The following is a 19,952-nucleotide window of genomic DNA, read 5'->3' as shown; positions in this document are numbered from 1 at the left end:
ATACTACTAACAATTTTAAAAAATTATATAATTCAGTGTAATAATATGTGTCGGTATCGTGTCGTGGGACACAACACGTGTCTGATATAGGGACACTATAGGGACACGCTAAATCTTATGGGTGTTCCTAATTCTATGTATCATTTTACAAGATGTTAAGGTTCCCTCGGCAAAGAAGATATGTGTCACTATCAAATTGAAAAAATGTATGCATTTATACTTGATTGATGTACTAAAATATTGATGATTTGAAATATTATCAGGTGGTCCCTAATATCATATGATTTGGTTGCATTTCATTTCAAATCACAACCTGACTGTACCTATATAAAATTAACATTTCTTAACAGTAGCCCTCTAAGAAAAGAAAGTTAAAAAAATGTTTATTTGATGAATTTCACAATCAACAAATACTAATTCTAACATGTTAATAGTTTTCTGATACATTGGTATATTTGTTTTCTCTTTTCTATTGAAATGAGAACAGCTCTCAAATTCTTCACCTCTATCTCCTTTTTATTTCATCCGTCTTTGACCTGTTTTAGTGTATGTTTGCTATTGTGGTGAGTATGACATAATCACGACAACTCACCTTGATTTTTCAAAGGTTACACTTTGTAATTTCTGTAAAATCACAACGGATTATTGTGATTCTGTCACATTTACCGTGATACCGAAATAGAACTTCTATAAAATTATGGTTGATCTTTGTGATTCTGCTATATTCACCATGATACTAAACATAAGTTTACACATCTTAAACGTTGGCCAAGCCTCTTTTTCGCGTTAATCTCAAACATGCTCCTCTAAGTAAGTTTCCCAACAAGGTATTATAAGTCTTGATTGGGTCAAATATAATAAAGGTTGTGAACTTATGAGAAATAATACATGGAAAAATGTTGTACAAAAACAGAAAAGTTACACCAAACATAAGGGATTTATTGCTACTGAGTGTTTTCAAATATTATTCAAAAAAAGTGTTTGCAAATATATTACGACAAAACAATATTATGTTTGAAATCATAGTTTTTTTTGGGACAAATATATTTTATATGCATTTTCAATTTTTCCGTTTCAGAAACTATGTTTAAAATCATACTTTTTTTGACATAATGTTTTAAAATCATAGTTAACAATAACATTTAAAAAATTAACTTGTATCACATTTTCAATAAATTTTAAATTCATTGCTATTCAAATTTAAATATAAATTTATTCATTAATTAGTATTCAATTTTTTTAATCTCAGTGTCAATTATTAATTCCTTAAAAAATTAAAATTAAACTAATTTTTACATTAGTTGTTAATTAACAATATTTACTAAAAATTAATATCTCAAACATTATTACAATTATTTTTGTGCTAATTTTGACTGTGTTTTCCCACGTGCTGTTTTTTTGTCTTATTCAGACCAAACGTCACAATTCACACACAAATCCGAAGAATCTGTGTACTTTTTCAAACCAATCTTCATTTCTGATTCCAACCCATTTTCCATCTTCCTTCACTGACTCAAAAATTTCTATCTTTTCATCATTTGACTCAGTAATGGCCAAGATAGTAGCTACGGTGGCGGTGGTGGCGGCTGCGGCGGCGGCGGTGGTGGTAGGGCAGCAAAGAAGTAAAGGGGGGTGTGAAAAGTGGGAAAAGGTTGAGGAGATATTGAAGGTGTTTGGTGAAGAGTGTGAGACATCAATTGAGAAGTTGAAGAGTGTTGCTGAAGCTATGGTTGTTGAAATGCATAATGGTTTGGAGAATGAAGGTGGAAGTATGCTCAAGATGTTGATCTCCTTTGTTGATAATCTTCCATCTGGGTTCTTCTCTTTGCTTTTGCTCCCTAAGTTTCAAATTCGTTCGATTTTCTATATTTATGTTTATGTTTTTGTGTTTGCATGTTTATGTCTTTGCTTGTGTTTTTTTGTTCATTTTATGTCTTTGTTTTTGGATTTTATTTATTTGTTCAATTGCTTTGTTATTGAGGAGGTCATGAACTTTTGTTAAATACTTGAGAATCAACAATACTTGGTGATTTTCTATTGTAGTTGACTTTTGTAATTTTGATCATCATTGCTTGATTATGTGAGAGGGGTAACCTTGGCGCAACCGGTAAAGTTGTTGTCATTTGACTGAAAAGTCACAGGTTCAAGTCCTAGAAACGTCCTCTTGCGTACAATTCGGTGGCACCCCTTCCCGGACCCTGCTTATGTTGGAGCTTTAGTGCACATGGTTGCCCTTTTTATGGCTAGATTATGTGCATTTGTGTCTTGTGTTTTGTAGTTGTTCTTCACTCATTTTTATGCGTTTTTTGTTTTTTTTGTTTGTTTTAGTTTTTCGATGTTTGTTGAAATATGTTGTTGTTAAAGTGTTCTTGAATTTATGTTGTGTTTATTGTTTTTCTTTTGGATGTTTGTTCAATTTCAATGACCTTGTTCAATACTTGAGAATGAAGCTTTTTGTTTTTGTTTTTAATTTTGGGATGTTTGTTGAATTACCTTGTTAAAGAGTTCATGAATTTCTGCTCAATACTTGAGAATCAAGCTTTTTGTAGTTGACTTTTATAATGATCAATAGCTATATGTGAATCTTTGTTTTCCTTATTCATCTGAACTTGTCATTATTCATCCTTTTTGACTATTTTGTTTAACTTCGTGGCATTATTTATAGGGATGAGAAAGGACTCTTTTATGCATTAGACCTTGGTGGCACAAACTTCCGTGCCCTTCGTATCCAATTAGGTGGAAAAGAGAAAGGTGTTGTCAAAGTAGAAACCGAAGAAGTTTCAATTCCTCCTCATTTGATGACTGGTTCTTCACATGTAAGTCTGTAATAAGAAAAATCTATCAAACCATTGATTCTTCTTAGTTAATACTATATACCCTAAAACATGTTTATTATTTCATTACTACAGGAATTATTTGATTTTATAGCGACATCTCTTGCAAAGTTTGTTAGTTCTGAGCCTGAAGAGTTTCGTCCTCTACCTGGAAGAAAAAGGGAATTGGGTTTTACGTTCTCATTTCCGGTGAGGCAAACATCAATTGCATCCGGGACTCTAATAAAGTGGAGTAAAGGTTTCAATATTGAGGATGTGGTAATTCTTGTAACCATGATTCTTCTATATTAAATTTTATTTGTATTGGCGTTCTTTCTTGATGTCATTTCTACCACATAAACTCTTTTCGAAGAGAGAACTCTCTTCATTTGTTGCGAATAGGATTTGGATGATGTTTGGATTTTTTTTTTCACTTGAGTTATATATCATACTTTGAATCAATGTTTTACCATTTATGTTAGTATTATTATAGCATTTATGTTTTATTAGTTTGTTAAAAATAGTCAATACAAGATACATGTTCAATATCGAATAACTAAAATGAGGGTAATCGATCAGAGTACGATTACATAGATACCTACTCCCTCCGTCCCGTAATAACTGAGCCATTTTTAAAAAAATATTGTCCCAGAAAAATTGACCCATTTCACTTTCCAAAACAATATTAATTACTTTTTTCCAATTATAACTCTAATTAATACTACTTTTACAACTCCCAATTCAATATATTCTACTTTACATTTATGATAAAGAAGAATGGACCAATACTTAACAAACACACTCAAAACCATTTTTCTCTCTCCTTCACTAATATATTTTTCTTAATAAGTGCGAAATGAGCAAATGGCTCAGTTAAAATGGGACGGAGGGAGTAGCTGTTAAGGATATGATTATTGAAGTTACTATTACCTACATTAATACATGTCTAGATTTTTTTATTTATTTTTAAATGTGGTATTCTAACAGTTACATCATTGTGATTATGTGTGGTTTTTCTGTAGGTCGGAGAAGATATAGTTGGTGAATTAACCAAGTCCTTGGAAAAAGTTGGCCTGCATATGCGCGTGACAGCTCTCGTCAGTCTTGCTTACCTTCTTTTCACAATTCCTTTACCTTTTCACCGATTACTTAGGATTTTGATTAATGATATTCAAAGTTTCAATTTTTTTTTTTAAAATGTTTCTTGGATCCTTAGCAACTTAAAACTGGAATAAAAACCTAACTCGATGATGGAATGTAGATTAACGACACCGTTGGAACAGTAGCTAAAGCCAGATTCAGCAATCAGGATGTCATTGCCGGTGTAATTCTTGGTACCGGAACAAATGCAGCATATTTAGAGCATGTTAATGCAATTCCAAAGTGGCACGGTGTTGTACCGAAATCAGGAAAGATGGTACATAGCATATGAATATTTATGACATTTGCTTGTGTGATAGAACTGTGTTCACCATGATTCAAAGAGGCGTGTAATTTTTAGTTGAGTAAATATCCACGTTGGTCTCGAAAATTGTAGAACCGTATCAACCTAGTCCTTCACATTATCAATATTTCAAAGTGGTTCCTGAAATTGTAAACTATTAATCAAGTTCATCTCTCTGTTTGGATCTGTTAACGAAGGGATGAATATGATTAAGATTTTGCAATTTCAGGGATCATTTCGAAATATTGATGATGTGAAGGGCTATGCTGTATTACATTTTCAAGGACCAAATTGGATATTTACTCATTTTAGTTGTTTGTCAAAGCACGCTGAATATTATTACTTCTATAGGTTATAAACATGGAATGGGGTAATTTCCGTTCCTCGCATCTTCCTCTAACAGAATACGATCAAGCTCTAGATGCGGCAAGCTTAAACCCTGGAGAACAGGTAATGGTTATCTATAGTTGCTTTAAACACGGCGAGCTTATTGCGTGTCTATAATACTCTTCCACTGTTATTTGCAGATTTTTGAGAAGATAATTTCTGGTATGTATTTGGGTGACATTGTAAGGAGAGTACTATTGAAGATGGCTGAAGAAGCTGAAATTTTCGGGGATACTGTTCCTCCCAAGTTGAGAATTCCTTTCATACTTAGGTATGATGATGATCTATCCAACCTAACACTTTAGATTCTGTTCGAATTATTTACATCACATTTTCATTCAAAATTTGGATGAATTTTTTTTTGTGAACAGTGGAATGAGAATGGTGGTCTTGCCTTTTTCGTTTCTTCATTTGTATTTTCTTACAAAGCAAGCAAACAAATGGTTTTCACTCCTCATTTTCATTGCCTCCTAATTTATCGTATTTAGATCATCTTCGATGGTAGAACTCGTTGTGGATTCTTCACATACTTTTAGTGTTTAGAACTTAAAACCAGTCTCAGAATCTGACCCCTTAAGATTTTAGAACCGGTTCTTATAGCATAAGCATTCTTACACGTGACATCCATGTCGGGGGTCTCCAATGATTTAATGTATAGGGTAAGAACCTGTTTGATACTAAATTAAACACTATATCAATATTAAAACAAACTAATTTGAGGTGTACATGTCTGCATTGTAAGCCATCATTCTTGTTCTTTTTTTTTTTTTTTTTTTTAACTTTCTTTTTATAGAATTTTCACATCTTTTTTTTATGGGATTGATAGGACGCCTGACATGTCGGCTATGCATCACGACTCATCTTCAGATCTAAAGGTGGTTGGAAAAAAATTGAAGGATATATTGGAGGTATGGCCGCTTCTTTGAACATGCGGAAAATACAAATATACTTGTTGGCTACATTTATATAATCTTGCAATTGATTTTTTTTTAATTAGATATAAAAGGCCGTAAATTTTGGTGAATCCATTGTTTATAATCTTCCATCACAAGTTAACTGTATTTCTCCTATCCAAAGGAAGTGGTTTGGTTTTCTCACTGCTTTCCATCTTTTCTTTAGATTGATAACACACCCTTAAAAGTGAGGAAGATTGCTGTGGAACTCTGCGATATTGTTTCTGTTCGTGGGGCCCGCCTTGCTGCTGCTGCTATATTTGGCATCCTAAGGAAATTGGGAAGAGATACGGTAAAGGACGGGGATAAACAAAAATCAGTGATAGCATTGGATGGAGGATTATTTGAACACTACGCGAAATTCAGAACATGCATGGAGAGTACACTAAGGGAGTTGTTGGGAGATGAAGCATCCGGGACAATCGGAATCGAACATTCCAACGACGGCTCTGGAATTGGAGCAGCCCTCCTTGCAGCTTCTCAGTCCCAATATTTGGGAGTGGAAGAGTCCTGATGATGTTATTAACACCATTGCCAAAAGTAAACAGGTGTAATAGTAGTTTCGATTTTCTTCATACCGAGTAGATCAACCGATTGAAATGGCAAAGCCTTAGTTACCGCCCCTTCAGAGGTTTCAACTGGAGTGTGGCCGAAGTTCACGTTGAGCATATCGATGGAGATATGCATTCTTGCTGCAACCTCACTGCTTCTTGGATAATTGCCAGGGCGTTGTTTTGGTTACATAGTGTTTGTCTCTCCCCCTTTTAAGAATAATATGGGAGATGTAAACTTTTGAATAGTGATGTTTTGCCAAATGTAACATGTTTACAAGAATAAATTAGGATTAACTTATTGGCAAAGGTGAAAGATTTTAACGCATAACTTTCAAGTTATCAATGAAGAGTTCCTTTTGATTATTATGATACACATTCCTAATTGGCAACCTTTTTTGTAATATTTACTATCCTGGTTTATTTTTGTGCTCTCTGCAGTTTAGTGAGACTTGAGAAATTCACTTTGAACTTATCAGGCATGTTGATCCTTGTGGTGTTACTTCCGGCTTATCAATCCTTGGGTTGGATTACGACGCCTGCTCAATGCTCATTCTCAATTTCATGTCCACTATCATACACTCATAGCTTGCATTTTATGTAATCTTTTTCTGTGATTCTACAACCTAAATAGTGTTTCAGAAAGTCTGTCTTCACCTCGTTTTCGAACTACTCAATTCGGGGTTGCTTTAGCACGAGATATTGTCTTCTCTAACAATGTGGTTTGGTTCCAACTTTTGAGTTTCCAACCTAGAACGGTCCTGAAGTGATTCATGACAAAGATGTGTATATCAAAATGTATTCTTGTCTATTCTCTCGAATCGAAGGCCAATTATGTTTATCGATGACAATGGATATATATATAGTTGAATTTGTTCCAAACATGTAGACAACTGAAATCTAAACATAGCAACCATTTACACAAAACTTTGGATTCATCTCCTTTGAAGTTTAAAGTGAATTGTGCACTTTAAAAGATGAAGTTAGGAACTATAACAGTTAGTCCAAAACTCAGTTTCCTATTTTGTTACAAATGTGCATTTGTTTTATCACATTTTCAAAGGTTAATGATATCATAGCACTTATTCTTCCAAAGTACACTCTAATTTTAGAGGAACTTAATTTTGACTGCATAGCTATCATACTGAGTATTCAACCTGCTTTTCCCATTTCAAATTCTTAAGAAGTGGAGCAGCATCATAGATATCAACAATCTTCTCCACATTGGCGAGTGGATCCTTGCAGTTTCTCAATATCTTCACGACTTCCTTCATTGATGGTCTACTAGCTGGCAGTGTTGAAGTGCACATAACTCCAAGTTTGAAGATGCTGCACATTTCTTCCACGTTACTAGGTTCCATAGCATCATCGTCTAGAAGTTCTTCTATATCGGTTCCTATCTGAATGTGGCGCCACGCCCATTCTGCAAGAGACGAGAATTCGTCTCCATGATTTGCTTCTTTTCCAGTTGTCAGTTCCAATAGGACTACACCAAAGCTGTAGACATCTATCTTCTCGTTGACTCGTATTGTTTGAGCATATTCTGCAATTCACGCATGCAATTAACATGGAGATTACATTGATGTCAAATGTTGAGATTTTAGAAAATATCTAATATCTAATGATCATAGGAAATAAGTTAAGATACTCTAATATATTATCATAGATACTATTAAAGATATTATGAGACATTTTTTCACCTGGAGCAATATAGCCGAATGTTCCAGCAACAGCTGACATGGTAGCAAGTTCTTCTGGCTTGATCAATATTCTGGCAAGACCGAAATCAGCAACTTTTGCATTGAATTTAGAATCCAAAAGAATGTTACTTGTCTTCACATCTCGATGAACAATAGGCGGTGAGCAGTCATTATGCATGTAGCACAAACCTTGTGCAGCTCCAATGGCTATATGCAGTCTCTTTGGCCAATCAAGGATGTTATGATGGACCGTCCCTGACACAACCGGTATCTTACTTTTCTTGTGCAGCCACCTATCAAGGCTTTGATTTTCATGATACTCGTATACAAGTAGTAGAGAATCATCACTTGAGATACAACACATCAACTTCACAATGTTGCTATGCCGAATATTGCTCAGTATTTCAACTTCTGCAAGAAATGAATCCACAAGCTTCTGGTCTAACTTTTTGCTACTTCCCCTAATCTTCTTCACTGCAACATAGCCTAAATCTTCAACAGCAACACGGTACACGGAACCAAATCCACCGCTTCCAATGATATTATTGTCTGACAACGACGTCACAATGTTTGATTTTGTAAAACTCAGCCTCTGAAAGGAAGTTAGCTTCCATGTCCTTCTCATTAATTGCTTTCTTTTTTTGTAAAAGCTGATCGACAAGAACACCGCCAAGAAAACCGTTAAAGAAGCTACTATAACAAGGATTATGATCATAGCCTTAGACATAGATGAATCACTTCTTCTGCTTCTAGTTCCAGAATTGCACAAGGTAAGGTTTAGTACTAATGTATCAGCACATAGACCAGAATTTCCCAGAAAGCTTCTGTCATACACAAGGCTTTCGAGGTCACTCGGAATCCTCCCAGTCAAATAATTGGAAGAGAGATTGAGATTTGTGAGTCTCATAGGTGCTAGTTGAGGCGGAATTCGGCCTGAGATCTGGTTTTCTGATAAGTCTAACATACTAAGTGAACGTAACCGACAAATTGCATCAGGTATTTCTCCAGATAGTTGATTGTGGCTCAAGTTTAATGTTACTAGAGACTTCCATGATGTTATATCCGATGGAATTTGACCGGTGAGCTGGTTCTGATCGAGTAGAAGAGTTTCTAACCGAGGAAGAGATGTTAACTCTAATGGAATACTTCCATTGAAAAAGTTGTTACTAGCATTGAACTTCACTACATTCTTCCAAGAAGAAACTCCATTTGGAATTCTACCAGAAAACCGATTATAACTTATGGCTAGTGTTGAAAGATTCTGAGACAATCTTTCGGGAAGCTCACCGGTGAATTTGTTCTCACTTAACATAAGTTGCGACAAATTCGTAGATGTCCATAAACCATTAGGAATGTTACCAGAAAACTCATTGTTCTCAACTCTCAGATACTGTAAACTGCTACAACTACCTAAAGATTTTGGCAACTCACCACTCAGATTATTGTCAAAAACCATTAAACCAACTAACCTTCCATGATAGCACAAATTTTCTGGTAACCTTCCATTGAAACTATTAGATGAAATCTGAAAAGTTTCGAGTTTAGAGTACCTACCAAAATCTTGAGGAAGATTACCTGATAAATTGTTCTGAAAAACAATAAAATCAGTCAGAGCCGAAAAATGACCGATGCGTTCCGGTACCTCTCCAGATAATTGATTCTCAAACAAACTCAAGACGTTTAGCTTTTCGAGTTTTCCAAAATCATCTGGTATTTTACCAGTAAGATTATTCATCGAAAGATCCACGCTTGTTAACTCAAACGCTTCAACCACATCAGGTATCTCTCCAGAAAGATTATTCTGGTAAAGATAAACTATGCTCAAATTTTTCAAACTAAACAAACCATTTGGAATCTTTCCACTCAAAAAATTTCCTGACAAATCCAAATCCTCCAAAGACATCATTTCACCAATTGTTTCAGGAATCTCACCAAACAAGTTGGAGTCATACATATGAAATTTCCTTAAATTCTTCAACTTAGTAAAACTAGATGGCAACTTTGTCCTAGGTAACATATGATTTGAGAACAATAACAAAGTTTCAAGATTGACCAAATCACCAATTTCATCAGCAATAGTACCATTAACAAGACATTGATAAATTTGAAGACTTTTTAAATTCTTCAACTTACCAATACTCATTGGAATATCACCTGAAAAGTTGTTTGCTCCAAGGCTAAGAAACTGCAGACTGGCCAACCGATCGATATCATTCGGTATGTTACCGACAAAGAAGTTCTGTGAAAGGTCAAGATATTCAAGCATGGAACAATTGTACAAGGATGTTGGAAACTCATTTGGAATATAATTGTATTGAAAATCAATGTGAGTGAGGTTTTTGAGTTCACATAGGAAAGGTGGTAATGTTTGTGTAATGTCTTTGTTCATCATTAAAAGTGAAGTGACTGAATTCTTTGTGCAATGGATTTCTGGCCATGAACAATGTAATGAAGTGTTGGATATTGTCCAATGACTAAGAAATGATGGATTTTGAAAATGGTTTTTTATTTTTAATAGGATTTCATGTTCTTGATTGTATAAGTGAGATTGTTGAGAATTTGCATAGGTGAAAATGAGAAAAGAGACAAGAATGAAGATTTTCATTTTGATACATGGTGGTGTAGATTTTGTCATTTGGAAGGCTTTGGTTCACACACACAATTTGAGATTCATTGATGAGGTGATAATAAATCCATGTGAAAAGAATCTCTTACTAAAGAAGTCAAAAAGTCTTCAAAGTTTCAAATTATTGTGGATAGAAAAAATTGTTCTCCACCGCTTTTAAGTGTGTGTATTTGAATCTACTTCTGGACGCATCAAAATTGATTCATATATGTTTGAATGTTTTTCATTAGAAATTATTGACTCCATAATTGTTTTTTGAATGGTAGAATTGATTTTAATAAATTTAAATATTTTTTTAGTAGAATTGATTTTATGTATCTATGTACGCATATGTATATAAACACACATAAATATAAACATTGCAAAATCAAACACACACTAAATTATTTTATTATAGTCAATTAGTCATTCAACTCCATGCACATAATAAGAGTTAAAAGGCCTACTTAAGACCAAAAAAGTATATAATTAAAAAGGATTAATCTAATCTAGTACAATAAAATACCTTAAGGAATTTCATAAACAATTATGTCATTTACTTAATGAGTATTAATATAAAAGAGGTCCATTATTGAAAAAAGCACTCTTATCTCTTCTTTTCAGCTACCAGTTTTTACTCGTTGAATATGTGTTGAACATTAAACAAATGATTGGTTTCAACTTCATAGCTTGCTTTCAAAATTGGAGTTCCAATTTATTTACATGATCTAGTTTTTTTATTTAATCCTCCGAATTTTATAGGAAAGGGTTTTGAATAATCCGGAGTTTGGTCAAAAAGTGATTAAAGTTTGATAAAAAAATTATTTTACTTAAAAATCGAATTCAGATTCTTCTAAATAATTTATAATCGGTGAAATTTATTAATCATTTGAGTTCAATCAATTAATTTTTGACACTAAACTACTCTTCAATATATATTGCCAAAAAGATATATTGCCAAAAGGAATGTATCCAAATAAATAACTACTCTTTATTATTATTTTTTGACACTAAACTACTCTTCAATATTAGTTTTTTTTTATAACAATGTTTTTTTATTTTATTCTTAAATTAATAATATTGATGATAAGGCCCCAACTTAGAATTATGGATGGTTAAATTAAAAGTCAAATTTTATAACGTAAGATTGTGACCTAAATAAAGACATTAAGATGCTGAAAGGTCCATCAAATTTATACCACCAAGTCCAACCTTCATCTTATGGCTTCCAACCTGGTGATACTATATATCTTTACTCTTAATTCAAGTTTGGAGACTTATTAGGTGAAGTTGCTAAGTAAGGTGTATCCACTAAATTACATTTTTTTGACGGATCCACTATATTACTTTATTGTTAACTACTAACAATATGATTATTCTACATTACTTTATAATTCCACTAGCCCAAAACTTTGACTTCAATCCACGTGGGATGACTAAACATAGAGACAGTGAAGCATTGTGACCGCATGTTTAAATGAAATTATTGCCATATTATAAGGTAGGCTTCTAGATAGATACCCCATCAAATGACAAATTGCAATTCTTTTTGTCACTTTCTTCATTGTTTCTACGTATACTTTATATGGTCAATATATATGTGCTATATTAATGTGCCCATAGAGATAAGGAGAAGGAGAAGATGGTAATATGATATACCTTCTAGGAAGCAGCATCCGGCTTTTGTCTATTTTCATGTGGCTTTTCTTATAATGTAATTGATGTGAGCATCATACATTTAAAATAGGTTTGATGGTCATCATATGATAGAGACATACATCATAAAATATAAATCATAATGTTGGAATATAATGGGATTATTGTTGTAAGTAGTTTCCAAAGTTTAAGATGTAATAAATCTTAATTGTCGATTTAAGATTGGACAAATCATAGTTCAAATTCAAGGTAGATAGGTGTAAAATAGATTTAACTACCTCAAATTATTTGTCAAAAACTAGTAGAAATGGAAAAATATGAAATATTATCACTTGATTGATAAATTTATTTATACTACAACAATACATAGAGAGCTTTGTTGGCTATAGAAAGTGTGAATATAATACTTAGAAACTAAATGAACGATGTAATTTTTGCAAATAACAATTTTAAGATGATGAGAACATTAAGTAAGATTAGGTAACAGACCTACCTTAAGGTGCTAAAGTCCTTTGGTTTATGCCTCACCCAAAAGTTTGTTTTCCTTTATAGACACGTTATATGACTGAAACAAAAAAATGTTTGCTTGGTCTAGTTCTGCCATATTTGTGCTTAACCTCTGATTGTGCACTCATCAATAATCATATTTCAAAATAAATACCTTTTTTTTTCTATTTGTGTGATGGCTCACAAACAATAAACTACTAAAATATTTACATATTAAAAATGTTCAAAAAAAAATTAAATAAAATTATTAACAAAATATTGCTAATAAACTTAAAAGGGACTAGACCCATGTAACATTTAAAAATTCAGAATTTGTGTATGTGATGATCACTTACATATAATTAATAATAATATAATGAAGTGTTAATGGAAGATATGAAATGTGATTTAAAAATCAAATATGAACCTAGGGGTATTTTATGTATAATAATTAAATATTTTGTGTTTGAGGGGTGTAACCAAGAAAATAGGGTTTGTACCTAGCAAAAATCTAATATTAATCTAGTTACTTGAGTTGCAAGTTAATCAAGCTAGCTATCATCATCAATATCCAACTTACTCTCTCTTTTTGAATTTCTAAGAAGTGGAACACCATCATTAATAAGTCCAATATTCCTTTCTGCATAACCAAACAATTCTCCACAATTGAGCAATACTTCTAACACCTCCTTCATGGAAGGTCTACTAGATGGAAGTGTTGAAGTACACATCACACCAAGTTTGAAAACTTTGCACATTCCATTCAAGTGACTTGGTTCCATTACTTCTTTGTCAAGCAACTCTTCTATATTGCTTCCGGCTTGAATATGGCGCCAAGACCACTCTGCGAGAGATGAATGCTCGTCGCCATAATTAGCTTCTTTACCGGTTGTCAGTTCCAATAGGATTACACCAAAGCTGTATACATCAATCTTTTCACTAACTTTAGTTGTTTGAATATATTCTGCAATTCAACCATGTCAAAAACACAGTCAAGGTAAGCTTATGCCGATGAGAAAAGTAACAAAAGAAAAGGGTTAAATTCAAATTTAGTACTTATCACATAAGTGATTATAATATAAGTGTTTATGTATAATCTATTTTTATAACAAAAGATCAAATAAAGTTAAACTGATCCATATAATTTATAAGCTGTTTTCATAAACTATCCTGAAAAGTTTGTGAAAATAAGCTGAAAACAGCTAACAGACATGTCCAAAGCTATTTTCATAAGATCTCTTAAACAGTTTCACGAGTGCTTGTGCTAGTAGATAAATTCAAATAAGTCAATTTAGACATACCGTAAATGATAGAGAACATGCAAAAGATAATGATTTCAGATTTCACTAAGAATTTTTTTTTACAAGGACTAACAATAATTGCTTCATGTTAAACAGGATCAAAGCCAAAATTTGTTTAATTTATATTGAGAAAATAAATGGATTAGATTAATATGCATACACTTTCAGTGTAAAAAGTTGTATACTCTCAACAAATCACAGCCAATCAGATGAATCAAATCACTTTAAAAGTTGTTATGATTTAAAGTCAAATGTTTTAATGATCGACAGTCAAGATTGATTGACATGGATTCTTTGGAAAACGAGAACTTCCCTTATCTTTGAAAATAAGCATTCCCGATATTTTGGACCGGTGGAGGAGATTAAGGTGTTATCTTGAAAATGGAGTCTGAGTAGATCAAATATGCGTAATTGCCTTTTTTACGAATGGTTTTGGGATCCATGTTATTGTATGGAGAGGGATTCGAGAGATTGAGGATCGGCTGGGGGATTTTTCGGCCTGCAGATTGCAGCAAATTTTCTGGTTCCTGCTGCTGTGTATCTGTTGTACAGGCGCAGGAAGGTTTCTGGTTTCTTGAGTGGCGGCCTGCTATATATATGCATTTTGGCGTATGATAGTAAATGGAATGTATGTGTATAACCTTTTTGCATAATTGATTGACATGGTAAAATATATATATATGTATACGAATTAAATCCAAAATATACACAACCATGAGAAAAATGTTAACGACGAAGCATATTTGTAAGCAAGAAAAACAAAAAATCGGCATGTTATTAATTTCACCTGGAGCCATATAGCCGAAAGAACCGATCACAGCTGACATAGTAGCAACTTCCCCGGGACTGATCAACATCCTAGCCAAACCAAAATCAGCAACTTTTGCATTAAACTGAGCATCCAAAAGAATGTTACTTGTCTTCACATCTCTATGAACAACCGGCGGTGAACATTCATGATGCATATAGCTCAAACCTTGAGCTACACCGACAGCTATTTGCAATCTCTTTGGCCAGTCAAGAACAACATGATGAACTGACCTCGACAACAAAGTTGAAGACTTAACAGTTTTCTTCTTCTGCAGCCATCCATCAAGACTTCGGTTTTCGACATACTCGTAAACAAGTAGCATTGTATCATCATTAGAGATACAACATAACAATTTCACAATGTTTCTATGTCGAATGCTGCTCAATATTTTAACCTCAGTGTGAAATGATTTCTCAAGATTTTGGTCTAGTTTTTTGTTTTCCCAAATCTTTTTCACAGCTACATAGCCTAATACATCGACAGAAACTCTATAAACTGTACCATATCCACCACTTCCTATAATATTATTTTCTGTCATTGAAGAAACTATGTCTGATTCTGTGAAATTTAGTCTTTGAAATGAAGTGAGTTTCCATGATGAGTTATCCGATCCTTGTTTTCTTTTACTGTAAAGTTTGATAATCACAAACGATATCAATGAAGCCACTAAGATCGAAACTACCACCAAAATTCCAATCAAAGCAGGAGATAAAGATGAATCTTTGCTTTCACTTTGAGTGTTGGAATTAGAATTGCACAAGGTAAGGTTCAATTTTGGTGTATCAGCACATAAACCAGAATTGTTCAAAAAGCTTCTATCATATGCCGAATTTTCAAATGCACTAGGAACTCTTCCTGTTAAACGATTGGATGATAGATCGAGAACTGTGATTCTTGGAGCTATAGAAGGTATTTCGCCGGAGAATTGATTGTCTGAGAGATCAAGAACACTAAGATCAGGTAAATAACCGATTGAAGCTGGAATTTCTCCACTTAGTTGATTTTGGCTCAAATTTAGTGTCAGTAATGAATTCCATGATATTACATCAAATGGAAGTGGCCCTTTTAGCTGATTCTGATCAAGCGACAGTGTTTGTAGCTTATGAAGTGATGTTATCTCTTGTGGAATACTTCCATTAAGATTATTCTTGCTTGCTATGAACTCAACCACATTAGTCCAAGAAGATACTCCAATTGGAATTCCACCAGAAAATTGATTATAACTTATATCCAAAAGTGAAATACTTGATGACAAATTTTGAGGAAGCTCACCATTGAACTTATTATGACTTATCATAAAATACCCCAGATTTTCAGATCTCCAGAGTCCACTAGGAATGTTACCGTAAAAATCGTTCTTGTAAATTTTCATCTCCAACAAGCTACTACAATTTCCAAGTGATTCTGGTAACTCACCACTTAGATGATTTTCATAGGCAGTTAAATTTTGTAACTCTCCATGATAGCACAAATTCTCTGGCAATCTTCCCTCAAATCTGTTTGTTGTAACATGAAAACTTCTTAGCTTTGAGTGAAGTCCAAAATCAGGAGGAAGTGTACCTGACAAATGTTTTTTAGACGAAAATAGTATTATTAATACTGTTGAAGTATGGCTCATATATACAAGACACTGAAGAAGGTAAGGTTCAGGGATAATATTGTAACACTGAAACCCTAATTCCTATCACAGTAATAGAAACGGAACTATAGCAGCTCTATAGGGTAGGCACAATTGGTCGAACTGCGTTAACAAATATCATGTGTTCATTGTCTTTCTCTTTCGTTCTCTTATTTAATATTTTGTTACTAGTTGCTGTTCGAACAAATACAAATAGAAAAAAATCCGGAGAAACCAAAACTCGTGCAAAAATTCAAATATACCTGATAAGTTATTCATAAAGACCTTAAAATCTATCAGAGATGGAAGTTGACCTATGCTTTGCGGAATCTCTCCTGAAAAATTATTCAACGACAAAGACAACTCTGTTAGCTTTTGTAGCTTTCCAAAATCATCTGGTATTTTTCCAGTAAGATTATTCTGCGTAAGCTCGATGTTAGTCAAGTTTAACGCTTCAACCACATCAGGTAACTCTCCAGAAAGATCGTTCGTTGCAAGCAACAATCTTCTAAGATTCTTCAACATGAACAAACCACTAGGAATTTTCCCAGTCAACCCATTTTGGGAAATATCCAAATCCTCCAAAGAAACCATTTCTCCCATTGATTCAGGCATTTCACCAAAAAGATTGCAGACATACATATAAAACACCTTCAATTTACTCAACTTGGTCCAGCTCACCGGCAACGTAGAACTCTTAAACAAATTGTTCGACAAATCCAACGTTTCAAGATTCACCAAATCTCCAATCTCATCCGGGAATGTTCCATTAAACAGACAAACTTGCAATGCAAGAAATCTCAGTTTCTTTAACTTTCCAATACTTGAAGGAATATCATCAGTGAAGTTAGTATAACTAAGATTAAGATAATTCAAATTTGACAAAGTGAAAATATTTTCAGGAATTTTTCCAACAAAATTGTTCATTGACAAATCAAGATACTCTAACTTTGAACAATTGTATAAATCTGTTGGAAACATCCCAGGTATGTAATTGTTGTTGAAATCAACATGTGTGAGATTTTTAAGGTCACATATGAAAGATGGTATGGTTTGGTTTATGTTATAGTTGAACAAAGTCAAACCTGTGACAGAACCATTTGTGCAAGTGATTTCTGGCCAAGAAGAACAATAAGAGGTGTTTGATGAAGTCCAATGATTAAGGTTTGGTGGATTTTGAAAATGTTGTTTTATTTTCATTAGGGTTTCATGTTCTTGGTTATGAAGATTTTGTTGAGATTGAGATTTTGCATGGTTTAGAATTATGAGGAAAAATGTAAGAAGATGGTGAAATGAAAATGTTGATATTTTCATTTTGGTGTTGATAGTTTTTCTATCTTTCTGGTTTTTATTGTTTTGTGCATTGAAAATGGGAGGTATAGGAGGAAAATGGTTGTGTTTTGTAGTGCCTACAAAGTTCTTCTAGATTTCATGTCTTACTTGTATCTGTTAAAGCACGGATAAATTGAAGTTAAAACAAAGTTATATATGAATATTCAAATATAAGACTCTAGGGAAATTGTGTGACACGTTAATGCAATGAATCCGTTTATGTCTTTGTTTGACTTTGAAAAGCAGAAAAGTTGAGAATTGTTTGGCTTCTCAGACAATTTCCTATTCAATTTTGGTTGTTAGTAAAGTCAATAAGACCAATTTTGGGTGGAATGTGACAAAGCTTGTTCATTTTATATTGTTCAATATTACAGTTTACATCAACAAAGTATGAATATTAATGATATTAAAAGGGTTTGGTTAGAAAATAATGTTGATTTCATAAATGGAATTGGTTTTAAGCTTAAAGTATTTAAACATACACATAGAATTTTATGTTTTTGTGTCAGTCGTTTTATTTTAACACTTCTTTTTTCAAAAAAGGAATTTTCTTTTTTTGAAAAAAAAAAAAACAAACTAACAATCAAACCACTCTAAAACAGGTAAGAACAAGTATAAAATCTATCAAAACTTTTGTAGTATGAATGAATACTTTGGTCAAGTTGACCAGGTTTATGGTACGTGTCAAATTTTGCTATGCTTTAAGAATATAAAAAAAAAAAATGGGAGAAATATGAAATAGAAAAAAATGGGTAACAATTCGATGATTTTGAGTTCGATGATTTTAACGATTTTGTCTCTATCTCTCTTCTAACGAATAATTCTCTTTCATCAAAATCATTTATTTTAATCATCATTCTATTTCATCTAAAATACACCAAAATACAAAATCACTCAAGTATTTTCCAAAAAGAAATATATGATATAAAAAATAAGTTTTTTTTTATGAAAAATTGTGTATCTAATTCATTCTTTTTTTAAGATTAATCGGTTTATGTGAAATCCTTAAATAATGTTTTTGGAGAACTCATTAGCAACACACCCTTAATATTTTTTTTGGTGTGTATATAATCAATTAAAAGTAATGAGTTGATATGGATAACAAACCTATTATGCGGAGTTTTTTCTTAATCATGTATATCTTCATAAATCATAATGATTAACATGAATAATTATAAGGTAACTCTTGAAATTTGATATAGTAGTAAGAAGAATGCATTAGATTCCGATGTTACGGGTTCGTCCTCCACTACTGTCTTATAATAGAGATAAATATAAATGTTTTTTGAGTACGCAGATATTCTCTTAGTTTTGGTGTGACATCATTCTCTCACGCTAAAAAATATTTAAGTTACTTAATAGTTTTACCTTAGAATATCCAAATAATTGATGAGTTTCAATTAAAGACAAATTATTTGATGCAATCTGATCAACTTATTTTATTTTTCGATGAAACTCCCAATTAGGAAAGTCTTTTTCCCTCGGTAGTAGTAAAAGATTAAGAAAAGTAAGAAAAGGGTATAGATTCTTATAAGTGTTCTTTGAGTTCGCATATATTAAACGTGTGTCATCATCATTCTCTTACACCAAAAAATATAATAATTACTCAATAGTTTTAGCTTTGAATCTCATTATTAAATTCAAATAGTTGATAAAATTCAATTAAGGACAATCCTTCAAAAAAAATCAATTAGGGAAAATTTATTTGAGCAATCTGATCAACTTATTTTATTTTCTGATTAAACTCTCAATTAGGAAAGTATTTTTCCCTCGGTATTAGTAAGAGATTAAGAAAAGAAAGAAAAAGGTGTACCAAAAAAAAATATATAAGCTTGTGAAGAAAATTTGGAAGGAGAAAAGAATTTAACAATGTAAACAATAAATGAAGCTTGGTTGAGAATGTAAACAATAAATCATTCAATCATTTGCCTTCAAAAACAAAACATTCAATCATTTACTTCGAAGAATCAATTAGGGCATTTATCCTTTTTTTTTTATGTCATTTTTGTCGTGTTGAGCAATTTGCATATAAATTTATAACATGCAATCTAAAATTCATAATGAAAACACTTGGACAGAAGTCAACAACCATCTAAGAATTGCTTTTGTACCTAACGCAAAAGGCAAGTCTTCTTGATAACGAAAACACCATATAAGAAAAAGTCATGAACCACACAACACAAATCAACTTCATTTCTAGATGACAATTGGTCCCATAAAGAAACCCCAACCCACACTCTTGACATTAAATGCATTTTCCTCTTTTGACTTTTACAACTTCAACAAGAATGGAGT

At 32.7% G+C, this 19,952-nt stretch overlaps 3 protein-coding genes across 5 annotated transcripts; 1 reads left to right on the top strand and 2 right to left on the bottom strand.

Annotated features, from left to right (window-relative positions):
• The first annotated feature begins 1,452 nt into the window (after positions 1-1,452).
• LOC25496982 (hexokinase-1) lies at positions 1,453-6,524 on the top strand. Its single transcript, XM_013597734.3, has 9 exons — positions 1,453-1,815; positions 2,666-2,816; positions 2,910-3,092; positions 3,836-3,910; positions 4,075-4,230; positions 4,609-4,707; positions 4,785-4,915; positions 5,471-5,552; positions 5,764-6,524. Exons 1-9 carry the CDS (start codon positions 1,550-1,552, stop codon positions 6,109-6,111), a joined length of 1,491 nt encoding a protein of 496 aa, XP_013453188.1. The 5' UTR covers positions 1,453-1,549; the 3' UTR covers positions 6,112-6,524.
• Positions 6,525-6,959: 435 nt separating this feature from the next.
• Positions 6,960-10,658, bottom strand: LOC25496981 (receptor-like protein kinase 5). The gene is made up of 2 exons (XM_013597733.3): positions 7,849-10,658; positions 6,960-7,691 (listed from the first exon to the last, which is right to left on the bottom strand). The coding sequence occupies exons 1-2, from the start codon at positions 10,481-10,483 to the stop codon at positions 7,288-7,290; spliced, it is 3,039 nt and encodes a 1,012-aa protein (XP_013453187.1). The 5' UTR covers positions 10,484-10,658; the 3' UTR covers positions 6,960-7,287.
• A 2,216-nt stretch (positions 10,659-12,874) lies between these two features.
• LOC25496980 (receptor-like protein kinase HSL1) lies at positions 12,875-17,781 on the bottom strand. Of its 3 annotated transcripts, none has more exons than XM_013597731.3 (3): positions 16,589-17,781; positions 14,684-16,267; positions 12,875-13,559 (listed from the first exon to the last, which is right to left on the bottom strand). In XM_013597731.3, exons 1-3 carry the CDS (start codon positions 17,637-17,639, stop codon positions 13,147-13,149), a joined length of 3,048 nt encoding a protein of 1,015 aa, XP_013453185.1. In that variant the 5' UTR covers positions 17,640-17,781; the 3' UTR covers positions 12,875-13,146. The 3 variants fall into 3 exon arrangements, with proteins under 3 accessions (XP_013453185.1, XP_013453186.1, XP_024642400.1); XM_013597732.3 differs by lacking the exon at positions 12,875-13,559 and adding an exon at positions 13,566-14,485; XM_024786632.2 differs by lacking the exon at positions 12,875-13,559 and adding an exon at positions 13,566-14,482.
• Between the last annotated feature and the right edge of the window lie 2,171 nt (positions 17,782-19,952).

This window comes from Medicago truncatula, chromosome 6, assembly GCF_003473485.1.
Source record: "Medicago truncatula cultivar Jemalong A17 chromosome 6, MtrunA17r5.0-ANR, whole genome shotgun sequence".
NCBI lineage: Eukaryota > Viridiplantae > Streptophyta > Magnoliopsida > Fabales > Fabaceae > Medicago > Medicago truncatula.
This window is presented reverse-complemented; position numbering and strand designations above follow the sequence as displayed.